At 38.3% G+C, this 16,978-nt stretch overlaps 1 protein-coding gene across 1 annotated transcript in view; it reads left to right on the top strand.

Moving 5' to 3' along the window:
• Positions 1–708: 708 nt before the first annotated feature.
• The window catches only part of LOC114533516 (scavenger receptor cysteine-rich type 1 protein M130-like), a 31,612-nt gene continuing 15,342 nt past the window's right edge, over positions 709–16,978 (top strand). Inside the window, exons 1-3 of the mRNA XM_028555049.1 lie at positions 709–1,072; positions 5,546–5,653; positions 6,754–6,882. Coding sequence (XP_028410850.1) covers positions 709–1,072; positions 5,546–5,653; positions 6,754–6,882 — 601 coding nt within the window. The remainder of the gene's footprint in view (positions 1,073–5,545; positions 5,654–6,753; positions 6,883–16,978) is intronic.

Raw genomic sequence — 16,978 nt, 5'->3', positions numbered from 1 at the left:
CGCAATGATCATGGTCATTTTTTCTTCTAGTACTTTCTGTAGGCGTCTAGTAACTAAGGAAAAAGGAAGTAAAAAAGCCTAACTGTTAGCGAACTTTACCCAACTCACTGAAAATTCATTTGGGTCTTGTTTACACGAAATATAAACGTCAATTTGGTTGTTTATCCGGCGGGCAGAGAGATCAACATCGAATTGATTAAAGTGTTCGGCGATCGTGTTAAATACAGATGGATGTAACGTCCATTCTAATACCGCATTAAATTCTCGTGAAAGTTTATCAGCAACAGAATTTTGTTTGCCCGGAGTTAACGCGATGGATAACCAATTATTACGAGCTAGGGTCCATAGCCAAATATCTTTACTAACATTGCCACACTGTATAGATTTGCATCCTCCCATTGCATTTACATCTGTGACAGCTGTTGTAGAAAATCAAGCTCAATCGTATTCGACTGAAAATACCGGCATATAGAAACGTTATGAGAAGATTGAGATATCCAACTCAATGAGTTTTGGTGTACAGGCCTATGTCTTTCAATAATTAAATTATTTATTGTATTTGTAGCCGTTGTCATCACTCTGTTTCCCTAAATCGCAATATCCCTGATTATATAGCTAACTTTGAGCCAGTTTTTATAATAATTACAATTTTGTATTGTTGTTCACTGTAGATATCTATTTTGGATTCGGTATAATGGAGGACAGGTAATGCGAAGACACTTGGCTACCAACAAGGAAAAACAAATATATGGGAATGATGCAGACTATCTTGCTCTGGATAAAAACAGGAAGCGAGTGTACGCGTACGAGGGATGGGGAACAGTTAATGCCATAATTGAAATGGATTACGATGGCCGTAACATCAATCAAACAACTAATTATGGTTCAGCTGTTCTTAGTGGACGGATGTCAGTGGACGTTGTTGGAGATTTTCTTTACTGGAAAGAAAGAAGTTCACCCATTGTCATAAAAATGAATGTCACCAGCAAAGATATATCTCGTTATATTCCGTTACCAAAAGGCTTCGTCGGGATAAAGCTTCTCGTCGTAGACAAAGATCGACAACCTGAAGGTAAGTTCGTACATTCTGGTAAATGTTAGTGTAAGGTTCACTTCTTGAATTCGCTTTTCGGTAAGGAAACTACCCAAAAGAAATTTGAATAAATCTTCCGTCGAAAGAAAATAATTTCCTCGCTCTCACACACGCATAATTTTGCAGTTTCATGCATATTAGCTTTTATTTAATGAAAGCCCCTCAATTTATTTTGGTTTTTGTTTATATACACGGTAACGGATATCCGACAATTTAGATTTATTATAATGAATTTGAGCCATAGCTCCTTGTCTAAGGCCAAGCATCTGACAATGCAGTTTTTATGATACAATCGAGATATGGCTTGCAATGTTGTTGCATGCATGTTTGCCCTTTTGAACATTACAAAAAATTATGCGGAATTGTTTAGGCACCGCGGATTAATTCAATCAGAGCTGCGCCACAAAAGACACTGTTTTCGCAACTTAATTATTCAGTCAAACTTTATTTACTTCCTTCTTCTCAACAGAATGAGCAAGATATAAATGGAAAATACAAGAGGGAAAAACAATACGGCCACATATGCATGCAATAAAAACTCTCATTCGAGCAAAACCAGCATGAAATATCACGAAACGTTACCAACGTCAAAAAATAAGCCTTTTTATAATGCAACAGCCGATACCACTCATGAACCTATATAAATATTATCTGTAACATTCCTCGTTCTTAGGAAAGTCACGTAAGATTCCATGTCAGCGAACCACATATGCTACTATTCCGCAATATATCTCACAAAAATATATTGTTATTAATGATTAACCCTATTATGATTAATTTCACACAACACGACCAAAGCTTGGTGTCGACACTATGCATAGGTCTGTACTCTTTATTCCAGCCAGTCATCTTCAGTCGGAGGCTTTAGCAAGTGACGAGTTTTTCGCGCTAACGGCCACGTGACTGTTGCAAAAAGCCTGGAAACTTGTATACCGTTTCCTATGAATTTCAAAGAATTTAAGCAAATTGCAGCGACGGGAGGTGTCTTCGTTTCGAGAAATTAGAGAGTTTTGTTTAGTACTGTTTGAAGAAAGTGTTCTGACTGCAAGAAGAGTTTATTTCATTGCACTTAGTGTACGATTCAAGGAATCCAGAGTTTCCAAACAGTAATTATTCGCCTTTTTGTCTGGATGACATGAACGAAGCCGAATGTTTAGCAGAATTTAGAGTACAAAAGTGCGACCTCGTATTTCTTCAGAAAACTCTACAAATTCCGGATGTAATTAAGTACCCACAAAGAACAACTTGTTCTGGACTCGAAGGACTGTGTACGCTCTTGAACCACCTCGCATATCCAAGTCGATACTCCGATATTATTCAACGCTTTGGCCGATCGGTTCCGGAGATGTGCATGGTATCAAATTTGGTTACTGATTTTATATACGACAATCACGGACATAGAGTAATTGAATGGACCCTACACGTTCTAAGTCTTGAAAATCTTCAGATGTATGCAGAAGCCATTCACGAAAAAGGGGCCCCGCTAGAAAATTTTTTGGCTTCATAAACGGAACTGTGAGACCAATTTGTTGACATGACAAACATCAGCGAGACGTTTACAATGGTCACAAAAGAGTTCATCCTTGAAGTGTCAGTGCATGCGTTGCATTACGAAACGAAATTATTGGTCATATATTTGGCCCTTGACATATGTAACTGATTCAGAGATCAAGCAATGGGCTGTTTCAGAGATCTAGCCGTGTGGCATTCTATGCATTCAATGATAAATTAAAAAATATTAAAATCTTTGGTTAAAAATTGTCTTTAATCGATAGAACTATTCTAAAACAATTACAGTAAAGCAACTCAACGATATAAGTATAAAAATCACATGTGCGTATACTACAGTCGTATCGGGAAATAGAATATCTTACAATTTCTCCATAAACTTTTGCATTGATGACAAAAATGCCATCGACATTTGCTGATGTTGTTGAGGCACCAGTGCTTGCTTTCCATAATTTTTTGTGTCGATCTTGCATCATTCGCATCATTTCTAACTGTTGTTCTCCTGTTTGTGATGCTGATTGCTTTTGGATTTCCTGCTCGCTCTATTTAGCGCTATTTCCTCTCGACGAAGTTCGCTGTCTGTGCTCGGTCTTTGTTTAAGGTATTCGATCAGTTCGCAGCTTCACCTACGTGTTTTTTCGGTCTAGAATCCGCATCCTCAGTCGTGCGTTTCTTCGTTTTGTCTTTCGCATTTTCTCTTTCTTTTCGGTTAAGAGCTGTGTCGACATCACCAAAACTGGATGTCTTCTTTAGCACACAACTCTTCGATCATACTTTCTCTCTCTGTAAGGTCATCAACATCAATACCACTGGCAGCTTCCTCGTTCCTGGTTTTCTTTTTGTATCAAGTCTTTAATAGGTTCCATCGGTCCGCACACTTCTGTTATCTTTCAATCCAAATGCAGGGTTGTCGATTCGGTTTAGATTTTCAACGATGGAATACCAGACTTCGCCTCTATTAGGCTCCTCTTCTTGTAAAGAAAAAGATCACTAACCATCATTTCTCTCATTAACAATAAATCGTGGTCTTCTGTCCACTTCATTGGCTTTGGTTTCGAACTTGCAGGCTTAGTTGCCAATTGTAGTCGGGTTTTAAAGCTTGTTTGCGCCACGTTTTAGAGACGACGGTAAAATAGCCAATTACAGGTTGGCGCTGAGTCGTGATGGCAACAACTAAACTCATAAAATATCCACCGGAAGAGAAACTGACATCCGGTGGCCGTCGCAGAAATATAATTCAGCTTCTCTCATTGCCGACTTAAAAAAAAGTCTCAAAACGCCTCAACCAAAGATGTCAGGTAAAATCTCGACGTTTTTTTATTACACCAGGGCGAACAAGTGCCTGTTACAGGAAATAGTTATTCCAGAAGGGTGGAAGATTGCGGGCACATGTTTCGCTCTTAGGAGCATGCTCAGTAAGCGATGTTAGCGTTTTCAAATCGTTTTCACGTTTTCGTGTTGACGCTGAAAACGGTTCAAAAACGACAACGTGTGGACGCAGATTTTTTGAAAGCGGATAAATATTTGAAATGAATAATGTGATGAGGCTACTCTGAGTCACTAACCAGGTAAGCTGAAAAATTACCTTCACAACGGTGGGAATCGAACCCGCGAACTTTGGTTTGCTAGTCCGTATTGGATAAATTTTTTATCCGTTTTCAAATTTATCCGGATACGTTTGGACAGGGCCTTAAACCCTGGTCTACTATATTCCGCGCTCAAGAAACATAACGTAAAAATTCTAATAATTTACGGATAATGCGATAAATACTAGAATAGGGTGGCCCCCAGTCAAACCATATTCGCATTTGCATTTGCCAAAACAAAGAAGCGGGTAGTTTTCTCATTTAGGAACACTAACAATCTCATGCATGCAGTTCTGGCAAAAATGTAATCTTTAAGGCTTTATAAAACAACAAAACGGTGCAAAAGTGTCAAGTATTATGTCTTGAATTTTTTAAGCGGTCCACTCAAGTTTGACATTTGTTTTCACGAAAGCCCTTTTCCAAGTTAAAGCAATTGTGTTATCAGGGACGTATATCAATCGGAGTTATAATTGGGGGTATAAGATTGATAATTTGTAGTCTTATTGTAACGTTAAAAAGGTGGTCAAAAACCTTTGCTTTTAGTAAAAATTTACGGCGTCAAAGTTTAAATGAATTGTCAAAATAATATGCAGTACATGCTAATTTATTTTCCCGTTCGGTTCTTTAAAAAATATGCCTCTCACCCGATGTTAAAAGAATAGCCCAAGGATGTATAACTGTACAAATTGATAAGGCTATATCCAAATACAAAATCAAGTACACCGGTATGGAAAGGGAGATTAAAGTTGTATATGAGACTTAGGAAAATAGCTCGAGTCAGCTCGGCAAAGAAACTTTCTCTGAAAGCGTTGGGCCGTATTCGTTTGAAAATATTATGAAATGTGATCAAAATCATATGAAGCACCCACATTCCATTCTCGTTTGCTTACATTTGCTTCTGGATGTAATAGTCATTCATATTCGTTAAGTCTTTGCATAATAACATACCATGCTCGTCATCACATGTCTAAAACACTACAAAGTTTCCCATTAAAATTGTCGTACGCGAAATGCCAGTTAATTGCAGAGGTTCTTATTGAGATCAGAAGTGATCAACTGGAAGTTTCATTTCTCGGGCAAATATCGGCGCAAGGGCATATCAAAAAACACCATCCAACATCCGCCGTCTATAACATACTTTGAAAGTTTTAGTTTTCGCATTGTTCTGTCGGAATACCATGGTGTAATAAATATATTTGCGGAATAAATACCCTCGAGCATCAATATTTGAAGTTAATGCTGCTATGCAGTCAATTAGTGAAATATTTTATGTGAACAATAATGACAAATTGATTGGTAATGATGCGTTTGTATACGAACTAAAATTTGATATTATTTCTGAATTATATTTTATAAGGTGGATGCCAAAATATTTCATGTCGTCACGGCTACTGTTTGAATATTAATGGTACTGATAAATGTCATTGTGATAATGGCTCTAAATATGATGGAGAGTCTTGCACAGGTATTTACTAAATTATTGTCAATTACACTTGCAGGATAGCAGAATTTTTTGTAGTGAAAGACACCTGAAGAAAACTTTAATTTATTTATTCATTATTCTTTTTCTAGATTTTGCCCGGCAAATTCGTAATCCGTAGAACCATTTTTGTTAAACTCATTAAAAATCCATGAAGGAATTTCAAAATGAAATGTATTTAATTTCGTATAACTGCGAATTCAGATTTGCTTGATTTTTGTTGACTTCAACTTTGAATTTCCTCACAATATTGCTCTACTTAACTCCTAAACAATGTTTTATCACAATAAAATATTCGCCACCGTGTCTCATAAGAGATAAAAACACTCGTTTTCCGCGCATGTTTAAATCTAATACAACACATCGGCCTCGCTTTCAGCTCGAGTTTGCATTTTCTGACACAACATGGCCTTGGTTTTGGCTTTTGTGTATATCTTATGATACAACAAGGTCTCGGCTTAGGCTTGTGTTTATATCTACTAATACAACACGGCCTCGCACTCAGCTTGCGTTTGCATTTACTGATACAACAAGGCCTCGGCTTTGGCTTGTGTTTATATCTACTAATACAACACGGCCTCGCACTCAGCTTGCGTTTGCATTTACTGATACAACAAGGCCTCGGCTTTGGCTTGTGTTTTTATCTACTAACGCAACACGCCCGCTTATCAGTGTTTATAATAGATAGTCAATCATATAGAGTTTAAGCGACACAATTAACTTACTGTAATATCATGCACGATTTCGTTAATTTGATACTGCATGATCTACTTTTCAATACATAACCCACCAATCAGATATATAACAGCATAACTTATATATGCATGCCTACAACGCTACATCTTCTGTCTTCTCTAAACACAACACATAAATTAAAACAGCTCTTTCTTAAAGGCGTCATTGCCACATGCATATAGCTACAAACAGTGTGAGATTTACATGCAAAGTGGTCATACCGGATAAAACTGGTCCTACCCGCTAATCAAACGGGTAAATCTAGTTTGACATTGGTCCTCTGTATGCCATTATTTTTTTATTAGATAAGCAAAATGACTGAACACTTTTAATTTTTATATTTTGTTTAGATATTGATGAATGTTTATCATCTCCATGCATGAATCTTACTGGTTTCTTGAAGTCATGCAACAACACTCCAGGATCTTACGTCTGTATGTGCGAGAACGGAATTTATATAAACGGAAGAGGATGTGCAGGTATGTATTATCACATTATTATACAGTTTTTTAAAGGCATATATAGGCTGTTTAATAGCTCATCAAATCCTTGCTTAACATTCTTCCAAAAAGCAAGTGCAAGACAGTGTACCATAATATTCAGGCAAAATTAAAGTTGAAACAGTCACCTACGGCAATCATGCTATAAAAACTGCAAAATGGTATTGACCGACGACGCGGGTTGCAATTTTTGGAGCATTCCCAGTTTGATCTGAGTTCGTATGTTTTCAAATCTACATTTAAAATTAGGAGAAGTATGTTTGACACACGAAACGGTGAATTTGCCATGCAATTAAAGACAGCTCTGGATTGCGCAACATCAGTGCCTGGAATTGTGTAATAAATTTTGTTATTTAACAAGGATGATGCGCTTCAAAGTTAGTCAAATTTAAGCCATAACCCGTGACATTATTAAAACTGTCGTTTTGACGTTTGCCAAAAAACCGTTATTTAATCCGTTGTGCATTCTAGCCCCGTTGATACTTCAATTACTTTTTTAAAGACCAACTAGACTGGCATGATCGAAAGACAGCGGAAATTGCTTCAATTTGAAATAACTATAAAGATAATATTGGAATGAGACGAATTAGAGCGTCCTTCTGAAAACACAACCGCATTCATTTTGTATCAGATTTAAATTTGAGATACAGCTTTGTGCATGTTGGATTGAGGGTTAAAATAAGTTTCTAGTAATGGGCGAGGAAGGGTTATTTCTATAAGAAACGCTGTTGATAAAAATAGATGTAACTTCGGTAAAAGATGATTGAATCCTGACGAGATATTTTCAATAGGCTATTCTATAATTTACTTGAATGCTTCTCGGGTTCCTGGTTTCTCGTTTTAAATTTCCCCTGTTGCAATAACCGGATCCCGGGAGAATGGGTGAACATGTACTGGCAAAACTACCTTGGGCGTTGATGGTGTCGATACGATAGACGGTGAATGTTTCTTAAGATGGTTCATTGACGTTGCCAGATATAGATCTCTAGAATAATATGGTTTTCATTACGGGTTATGTGTGTAGATTCCAACCGAATCATCCCTTCGTTCTGAAGAAAATTTTGATACTATATTTACGTGGTTTCATAGAAAGCGTATTGCAAAATTCCATTATCAGTTGCTATTTTTCCGCTGACCAGTGGCGCATTCACGTGTTGTTATGTCGCCTGCTTTATTAGATTTTCCGCGCCTTTTCGCAGGATCGCTAGATCATAAACATTATTATGCCCAATTCGTTATCCTGAAGTACATCTCTTGCGTTTGCAACATTAGGAATCTCTAAAAGAATAATAAGTTCGTTGAATATTCAAGACCAAGGTGGCAGACCATAGTTTGAGGTTTCACCCGATGTCTAGCTTTGTTGTGATGAAAAGTATTATGTATCGTTTATATTCAGAATCTACTGGCAACCTAATACAATGCGCCAAAGGAAATTTATTCTAATATAAAAAACATGGAATGTTATGACCCCCCAAAATACATGACGAATTAATGTATACAAACATGTAGAAATAAAGTTGACAAATTGCTGCTCGCCCGTGAAAGTAACTACTCAATTTTTCTCGGTGTGCCGAACCCGGAGTATTGGCTATATGGATTGCATTGACATTTCTGGGTTGCATTTTGTGTGGTAGTGGTTCGCAAATTTTTATATTTATGATGGCTTTTAATCCATTTTATTTTAATCAACTTTTTAAATTCAGCCCTCTCCCCAAAAAATATATAAAATATGCTAACCGTCCCTGCCACTGGTACTGCCATGCAATGCGTTAAAGACATATTTTGATCTGCCTGACTCTTTTGCTTCAGGCTCGCTCGCTGCGGCAGCAATTGAATATGACCTCCCCCAATTAGTAAGCTAGCTAGCAACGCCACTGCTCCTTGACAACAGTGAGCTTATTTAAGATGCACAAAATTTATAACGGACTTTAGCTGACTAATGTAGTAAGAAATTATCGATATTTCCACTCTTTTATTTGCCCATTTAAAGATTTCCAAGTAAAAAATTGCAGTTTTAACAGCTGTACTCATCCTTTTAGGTAAACCTTAGAGTTAAGTGTAGTGTACCAAAAACATATCACGCACAAAAGATTTTGCACCCTCTTCAAGTAATCTATAAATATTTGAAATGCAAACAATGCAGTATAAATTGGTAATATAAATTATTAACACTTTCTCAAAATGTATTTCCATCTTATAGCCATAGGCGTATCAGAAACGTACAGGGTGTCTCAAAAAAACGCAACACTTAAATGTGCAAGAATACTAATATTGTTTGGGTTTGCACCATAGTTCAGTTAAAATGACTTTTAGCATTTTAAATGAAGGATTAAGAATTATATTCAATTCCCAGAGGTGCTTATCTATTGCGCTTTAGAGCTGTATTAATGTTCTTGCATATTTAAGTGTTGCGAGTTTTTTTGAGACACCCTGTTTCGCCCACGCGTATCAATTAATTTATTTTCACAAGGGTTAAAAATGTTTCTCGAAGTTCATAAATCGACATATGTCGATAAATCGATCTATGAGCTCATCATCGTCGACAACCTGAACTGATGCAGTACAGGCATAATTTATATTGAAGTTAAAAGAGAATTGCTCATCGCTAAAGTGGTTCGTTCACCAAGAGAAATTTCACCTATGTTGGCGTAAAAACAATTTTCGCCCACTTGTAGTCTAGAGTAATATAGGCAATGAAATGTATCTTTGCGTTACATCAAGAGCCAATGAATTGGATAATAGACAACATGAATTGGATAAATATCATATCAATTCTAAGGCGGCCATGCTCCTCAACTGCCGTAGCTGGATCCAAAAGGAAAGTGGCTTCTTTTCATACGTACTATCGAATCAGGCTGCGTGGTTTGTTTTCGCTTGATTACAACTTCTATCTCTAGTTTGAACCGAACACTCGTGCTCACTGTTCTAATACCGTAAACAGTTATCTCTGTTTTTACTCCCATCGGTGCGATTGCATGCATAGGTTTGGTTACATACCGTAATTCATGCATTTTTTCAACACTCAGTTTTGAAAAATGTTTGGCGATGTTTGGTTTCGTCATGTCCATTATGAGTTCATTGTTAATCTCTCGTTAAACTCATCATTCCGCTTGTGTCGCAATTCCACAACCTGTCCGGTTATACGCCCGTTTACAGCTAACTACATCAGTTTAAAATATTTTATATTCCGGGTATTGTCAGCATTGTGTTCAAAAACACGGAAAGTTTTGGAAACCTAATTTAACCAGTGCAATAGATTAATCGGTTTTGACGCTTTCTTCTAGTTTCAGGCATATGTTCTATCGCGTAAAATGCAATTTTCGCACCATTCCCAGTTTGATCTGAGATCGTATGTTTTCATCCTCTCTTCCTCCTAACATCACTTCCACATTTAGAAGAAGTATTTTTGACACACGAACCGGTGAATTTACCATGCAAGTAAAGAAAACTATGGATTGTGCACCATCAGTGCATGGACCTGATTCTGACATGACTTTGTGTGATAAAATTTTGTCTTTTAACCAGGACGATGCGCTTCAAATTTAGCCAAATTTAAACTAAATGAAAAGTTAGGTTTTTAAATAAAATCTCAATTAGTCTTCGAAGGTTTACAACAAGGGGCGCGGGAACGTTAATGCGTGTATAAGCGCCAATTAGAATCTAATTCAATTCCAAGCGATGAAATAATGCGGTTATTGACTGGTTTCTTTTAAGACACAATTATTTGGTTATTACCAGCCATTGCAGCCTAAAAAGTTATTGCTGTGGAAAGCAGTATAGATTCTCCTTTAATCGTCGGACTTAATACTTAAAAAATTATTATCAAAATTAGTTGCGAACTCCTCACTCTTAAACTCATAAACAGCACAATGGTGCAATTGTCAACTCTCAGGCAAATAAATAATTCTCATTTGGTTTGTAAAATATAACCGTTAAGGTCATACGTATCAGATATAGCGCCGTGGTAAAAAGTCTCTTGGCTCTGCATATAAAGATGCTAAATGAATACGCTTTTTCAGGTTTTCCCTGCAGCTGCAAACTATATATCTGATTTAATAATGTTTACTTAAATCTGAACTGGTATAAATTTGCACGATATGAGTTGGACATTCGGGCAATTTCAAAACTTTAAAATGCAAAAACTTTCATGCTATGGCGAATAATTATACAGGGATTAATTCCTTCTCACTCACTTTGGTAGGAAGTGGTTTTACGACGTTGCTATCACGTTTTGAAATTGTAGACCCTGGGGTAGCTACTTAACTTTTGTCTATCTGATTTTTTGATTTCAAAATTAATACTTAACGAACTGCGGCAGGTGAATATCCATGCAGATATTATAGGAACAGAAGAAAAGGCGGGTTGTGTAATTATTAGCAACGTACATATGCAGACGCAGTACTGTCCAGAAATAACCTAACAAAAACCGCGGTTAACCTACGTAGGTCGGACCGAGATCGATCGTACGCAAAGATGGTCGCGTACGTATACGCAAAGTAAGTAAAGATGGGGAGTGAAGAGATAATGGTGGCTACTGTAATATTTTGGTGAATTTGAAAAGAATCATTTCAAAACGAGAGTTAGAAAAGAATGCGGCAAAAGTGTTGGTGTGTATGCAATATTTAGCGAGGAGACGATTACAATTCAGGCGACGTGTCAGAAGACATCGTTTCACGTACGAGGAAGTGAGTGTTCTTTGGGAAGTATTTAAAAGAACGAATGGCTATCCCTCAACATGGACACGAAATCGTTTGGCCGTGCAATAGACCACTTTGGCGGTTGTTTCCGTAAGTGGAAACACGTGCTCACTAATTGGTTTTTCGAGACAAACATGGCTGAATGAAACAAAAATAATATGTAAAAGCTCCGCGTATTTAGCCGAAAATTCGCTCGTTAACTTCAAGAAACCGTTGTCAAAATGGCAACTAATTTGACTAAAGCTAAATTCAAAGCTATGAAGGTAGCAGATCGCAAAGTCTTTTTACAAAATCCAGGTATTAGCGTGAACAGTCACCTGAAACCCGGACACGAGGTCATTGCGTGTGCCGCTGAAGAATTGCGTCTTCCCTTGCTTAACTCAGTCAGCGATGGCGAAGAGAAGTTAAGTTTAGATCGTCGTTTAAACATTTATGATGTTTAACTGCCTGATCCTTTTAAAATCGCGGTTTTTAACGATTTTAAGCATTCGCCACCCTTTGGTCTATTTGACAAATTCATATATATTGTGAAATTCAAATGCATATTGTGTTTGCCTGTTTGCTCATAAGAAAGATAACTGAAGATCCTAAAACTCCATTAGACTGGGGCCTAACGTACGAAAACAGTGCGAGAAAAGCATACTACAACCTACAATCAAACAAACACCATCAACTAAGTCTGGTTACCCAGGGCTTTATGATATCCAAGACAAAACCTTATCTTGGTGAAAGCCCAGATTACCTTACCAGCTGCAAGTGTACACCGCAGTGCAAAAGCGTAGTGGTCGAGTACAAGTGTCCCTGGTCACATCTGGATATGGATCCAAAAGAAGCATTCCTAACACCTGAGATTGGTGGTAGGTGGGAAAATGAAAAATTTTCCCTCCAAGAAAATTCCAAGTATTTCTTCCAAATTTAGATCTTAATGTATGTCGCTGAATTAACAGAGTCTGACCTGGTAGTGTGGACACGAAAGGGAACTTTCTGTCACCGATTACCCTATGATCCCCTGTTTGTTCAGTAGACTTGGGCAAAGCTGGAACGTTTTTGGGCCAATGAAATTATTCCTCACATGTTGGAAACCTTGCAATGCTATTGCAAACCTGCAGGTATTTCAGTATTGAGTGTGACATATACTCATTTTATAAAGTTTATATTCTCATTAATTATATCTATTGATAGGTAAAAAGATGGCTACAGAAGTAGAGGAGAAAGAACAAAGCGGAATGGAAGGAGGTGAAAAGCTAGAGAAAGCAACACCATTTTCATGTGAAGGTATTCAACATTAAATTAAGATAAGAGTTTGCATTAAATTGCTACGTCTTTACTAAATGCACTGTATGCGTCTGACGTACTGTTTGGCATATGTAGATAAGGAGAAAGAACGGTCAAAACAACACCCTGACAATGACATGGAAATAACTGAAAATGAGGCATTTTCTAAACCAGGTATAAATATATAATATGACAGTATTGTTTGTCTAGCACTGCAACCATAATGACTTAATCTATATAATTTTGTTAGTAGACATTGAAATGGTGGATCTTTTAAAGACAAAAGAGAGAAGTCAAAGAAAATCATTAACCTACTCTGGATGCAGTGTCTATGAAGCGGATATTGACAGTCTGAAACGAGGCAGCTTATCAGCGTTTTTTCCAACGAAATGAAGGCTGCATATGAAGCTGTGATATTTGCATTTAAATGCGTCGCCTCTGTCAGCACGCACGAATCCAACGTTCCTGCCTTTCGTTGTGGTATTTAGCGCCAGGAAAACGCAGGAAAAACACATCATGCAGCTTTGCCTTCTCGTTTCAGTCGCTCAGGGTAGCGAGAATCACTATTACATCTACCCCAAGCGCACCTCTTAGTTGCGACCATTCTATACTTGTTTTATATAACCTTCGGACATGTTTGTCTCAAAAAACCAATTAGTGAGCACGTGTTTCCACTTACAGAAACAACCGCCAAAGTGGTCTATTGAAGTTGACGAGAGAGGAGGTGACGAATTGGTATAAAAACAGGCGTTCAGAGACAAAATACAAAGTTCAGCGAAAGAGATAAAAGGGAACAATATTATTGACATATTTTAAAAAGTTGTTTGTATGTACATTTCTTATTTTCCTATTATCATTTAATAATTTCAATTTCAATTCAATGTGTATTAATAAAGAAAAAAAGTATATATATATATAATTAAAATTAAATTTGTGTGTCAATTGTTTGTTAAAACGTTAATTTCATCGAGGAATTCGTCAATATCAAAGGAAAGCTCCTCGAGCAATTCCCCGGAAAATAAAGGGACGTCATAATTTAGTCCTTCGAGAAAAAGGTCGTCCAGGTTTACGGGTGCAGGCGCGACGGGTTCTTGGACGGCGTTTTCTATAGCGGTGCTACCATTTCTTTCGGCATTTTCCACATCGTTAATTGCTACTATCTCTTTGCGTTTTTCTTCTCTCAAACTCGACGATGATTGCCGGGCGGTTTTCTTGTACAAATGCATAGAATTTGCGTAGGTTTGCTAGCTCTTTTTCCTTTTTTTTTCGATTTCGTTTGCCTCTCAAGGCTTCCCGCTCCTTGTATGTGTGTTTTGTGTTCATTTTTTTTCTCGCAGGATGTAAAAATATAATATAGGTTAACTCTTTTGCTTATACGTTCAATCGTGAAGAGGCCTTTCAATTGAAAAGAGGCGCGAAAATTAACTATGCGTTTCCACGCGTATTTAATGGGCGTGATTACCACGAGATGGCGTGTGCGTCCGTGGGCAAAATCTATAAAATGTGAATATCGTTTTACTTTGTGTTCATTTTACGAGTAAAAACGCTTCGGATTGTCAGGATGGATATTGTACGAAAAATTACCGAATGTCAAACCGTGGATGAGTTAACAGCATTGGAGAATTTATATGTTTTGAACGAACATGAGCAACGTTTAGTATGCGAGAGAAAGATCGCGATTATAATGTCCGAACAACAAGAGTTGACGGCGAATCTCACGGACTCGTGGACTTTTGAACGAATTCAAGAGTTTTTAAACGATTGGAACGATGATGAATGGTTATGGCAAGCGTGCGAGGATATAGAGGCGAATCATGCTGTCGACACGACAACAGCAGCATGGCCGTGGAGAGAAAAGAACGAATGATGAAGTAAACGACGGCGCGAGTACGTCCCAACAGGTTAGCAATCGTTATTTTACAATAGAGGGCACGAAGCAAGTCATCGCTATATTGACGCCTTACCGGATGTAGTCCACTCTTACAATTATAGCGTCCATCAGTCGAAAACGAGAAAGAAGTGTGGCACACCTTGTACGCCGATCATCATGAAGTGAAACATGTCAAGTATAAATTTAACGTTGGCGATCAAGTCAGAATTAGCAAAACCAAACGCACCTTTGAAAAAGGGTACTTGCCTAATTTCACCAAAGAGATTTTCACCATCAGCAAACAAATACCACACACGCCGCCCGTGTATAAACTCAAAGACTAGGACGGTGAAGAACTGAAAGAGACGTTTTACGAAATGGAATTGCAAAAAGTCGTTAAACAGGACGACGTGTACCAAGTGGAAGAAATTTTGAAAAAACGTGGACGAGGCGATAATGTACAGTACTGTGTGAAATGGTTAGGTTACCCGGCCAAATTTAACTCGTGGGTATCTGCGTCCGACATGAAAAAGATTTAAACACTCGTTTACGTCATATGTCTTTTATTTATACTTTGATTCTCATCATGAGCGGTGAAGAGCATTTTTATATCACGCTACCGAGCATCGCGTCCTTGGACATTTTTCCCGATAACAAAACAACCGGTTATCGTGTAAAATTGCCCGAAACTATCGAATTGAATGGTCGTTGGGAAGTTGGCTTGTATTCCATGTCTCATTCAAACACGTGGTACACCATACCGAATCATTGGTCGGCCATTCGTAGCATATATTTTTATCTTGGCGATGGCAGTTTTCAAACGGGAGCAACTTTACAATACGGATATTTTCAAACAATGGAGGACCTTGTCAAAAGTATGAATAAAAGCTTAAAGGACGAGATTGGTAACGACACCAGAATTTACTTAAGTTACAATGCTCACAGCGGAAAAATAACAACCCACTTGAAGTCGAAATGCACCATCTATTACGCCGATTTAATACGTGATATCTTGGGATATGCTGGGACGGACCGTATCATCAAAAAGACCGAAGAAAGTCCGCATGCCGCAAGCATAATTCCTTTCACAACCATTTACGTGTATTGTGATATTGTGCAACAGCAAGTCGTGGGTGACACCAGCGCACCCTTACTCCGCACCGTTCCGGTGGGAGGAAAATATGGAGACATCATTAGTACCACGTACACGAACATTCAGTACGTACCGGTGCAAAAGAAAGCCTTTGAAAACGTGGAAATACTTTTAAGGACGGACACGGGCGACCCCGTACCATTTGAGTACGAGAAGGTGATAGTGACACTGCACTTTAAACGTCGCGAGTTTTTTTAAATCATGAAAGACGCATACGTACAATATTACGCAGACCAACAAGGCGGGCACGTCATGCCCGTTTTTCACGGCGCCGCTTGGCAATTGGGTCATGGCCAGATGGGTTATGGCTTAGGCGGGTTATTTCGGGGGCTCGGAAGATTAGCCATGCCTTTAGCGAAAAGGGCGGGGAAATCTCTTGGAAAAATTGCCCTAAGCTCCGGAGCACACGTTTTAGGTGATGTTATTAGTGGAAAATCATTTAAAGAGGCCGCGAAAGATCGCGCACGAGAAGCGGTACACACGGCAGCAAATCAAGCCATTCGGAACATCGTGGGTGGTAAACAAACAGGACGTGGTAAAAAACGTAAACGATCAATGAGTCGAAAATGGTCAGTAAGTCGAAAACGACCCACGAAAAAACGAAAAACAGCCACGAAAAAACGAAAAACAGCCACGAAACGAAAGTCCAATAAAACGACCAAGAAAAGACGTAGAACATCTAAAAAGAGGAGGACATCACCATCTACCGCCATAATTCGTTCGACTAAGAAACGAAGAACACCTCTCGATATATTTGGTTAAATATGATGAACTTTGTGCACCCGTTTTCGCAAGAATGCACCAAACCTGAATTGGATTTATTTTCCGTGCCTCTCATGCAAACTAGCCTTGAGAAAGGACTATGGATCGATCATCAACCCGTGTCCAGCGTGGCTGACGGTGGTCCCATTACGTTCATGTGCCCGGGTACCGAAGACTACATTGATCTGGCCAGAACGATGCTCGTAGTGAGGGCGAAAGTAACCACTGCAAATGGTGGAAATCTCGCCAATGATACACAGGTGGGGGTCATCAATAATTTCCTGCACAGCTTACTCAAGCAAGTGGACGTCTTTCTGA

The sequence above is a fragment of the Dendronephthya gigantea genome, unplaced genomic scaffold, assembly GCF_004324835.1.
Source record: "Dendronephthya gigantea isolate DGI-Jeju-01 unplaced genomic scaffold, DenGig_1.0 000002F, whole genome shotgun sequence".
In the NCBI taxonomy this organism is placed as follows: domain Eukaryota; kingdom Metazoa; phylum Cnidaria; class Anthozoa; order Malacalcyonacea; family Nephtheidae; genus Dendronephthya; species Dendronephthya gigantea.
This window is presented reverse-complemented; position numbering and strand designations above follow the sequence as displayed.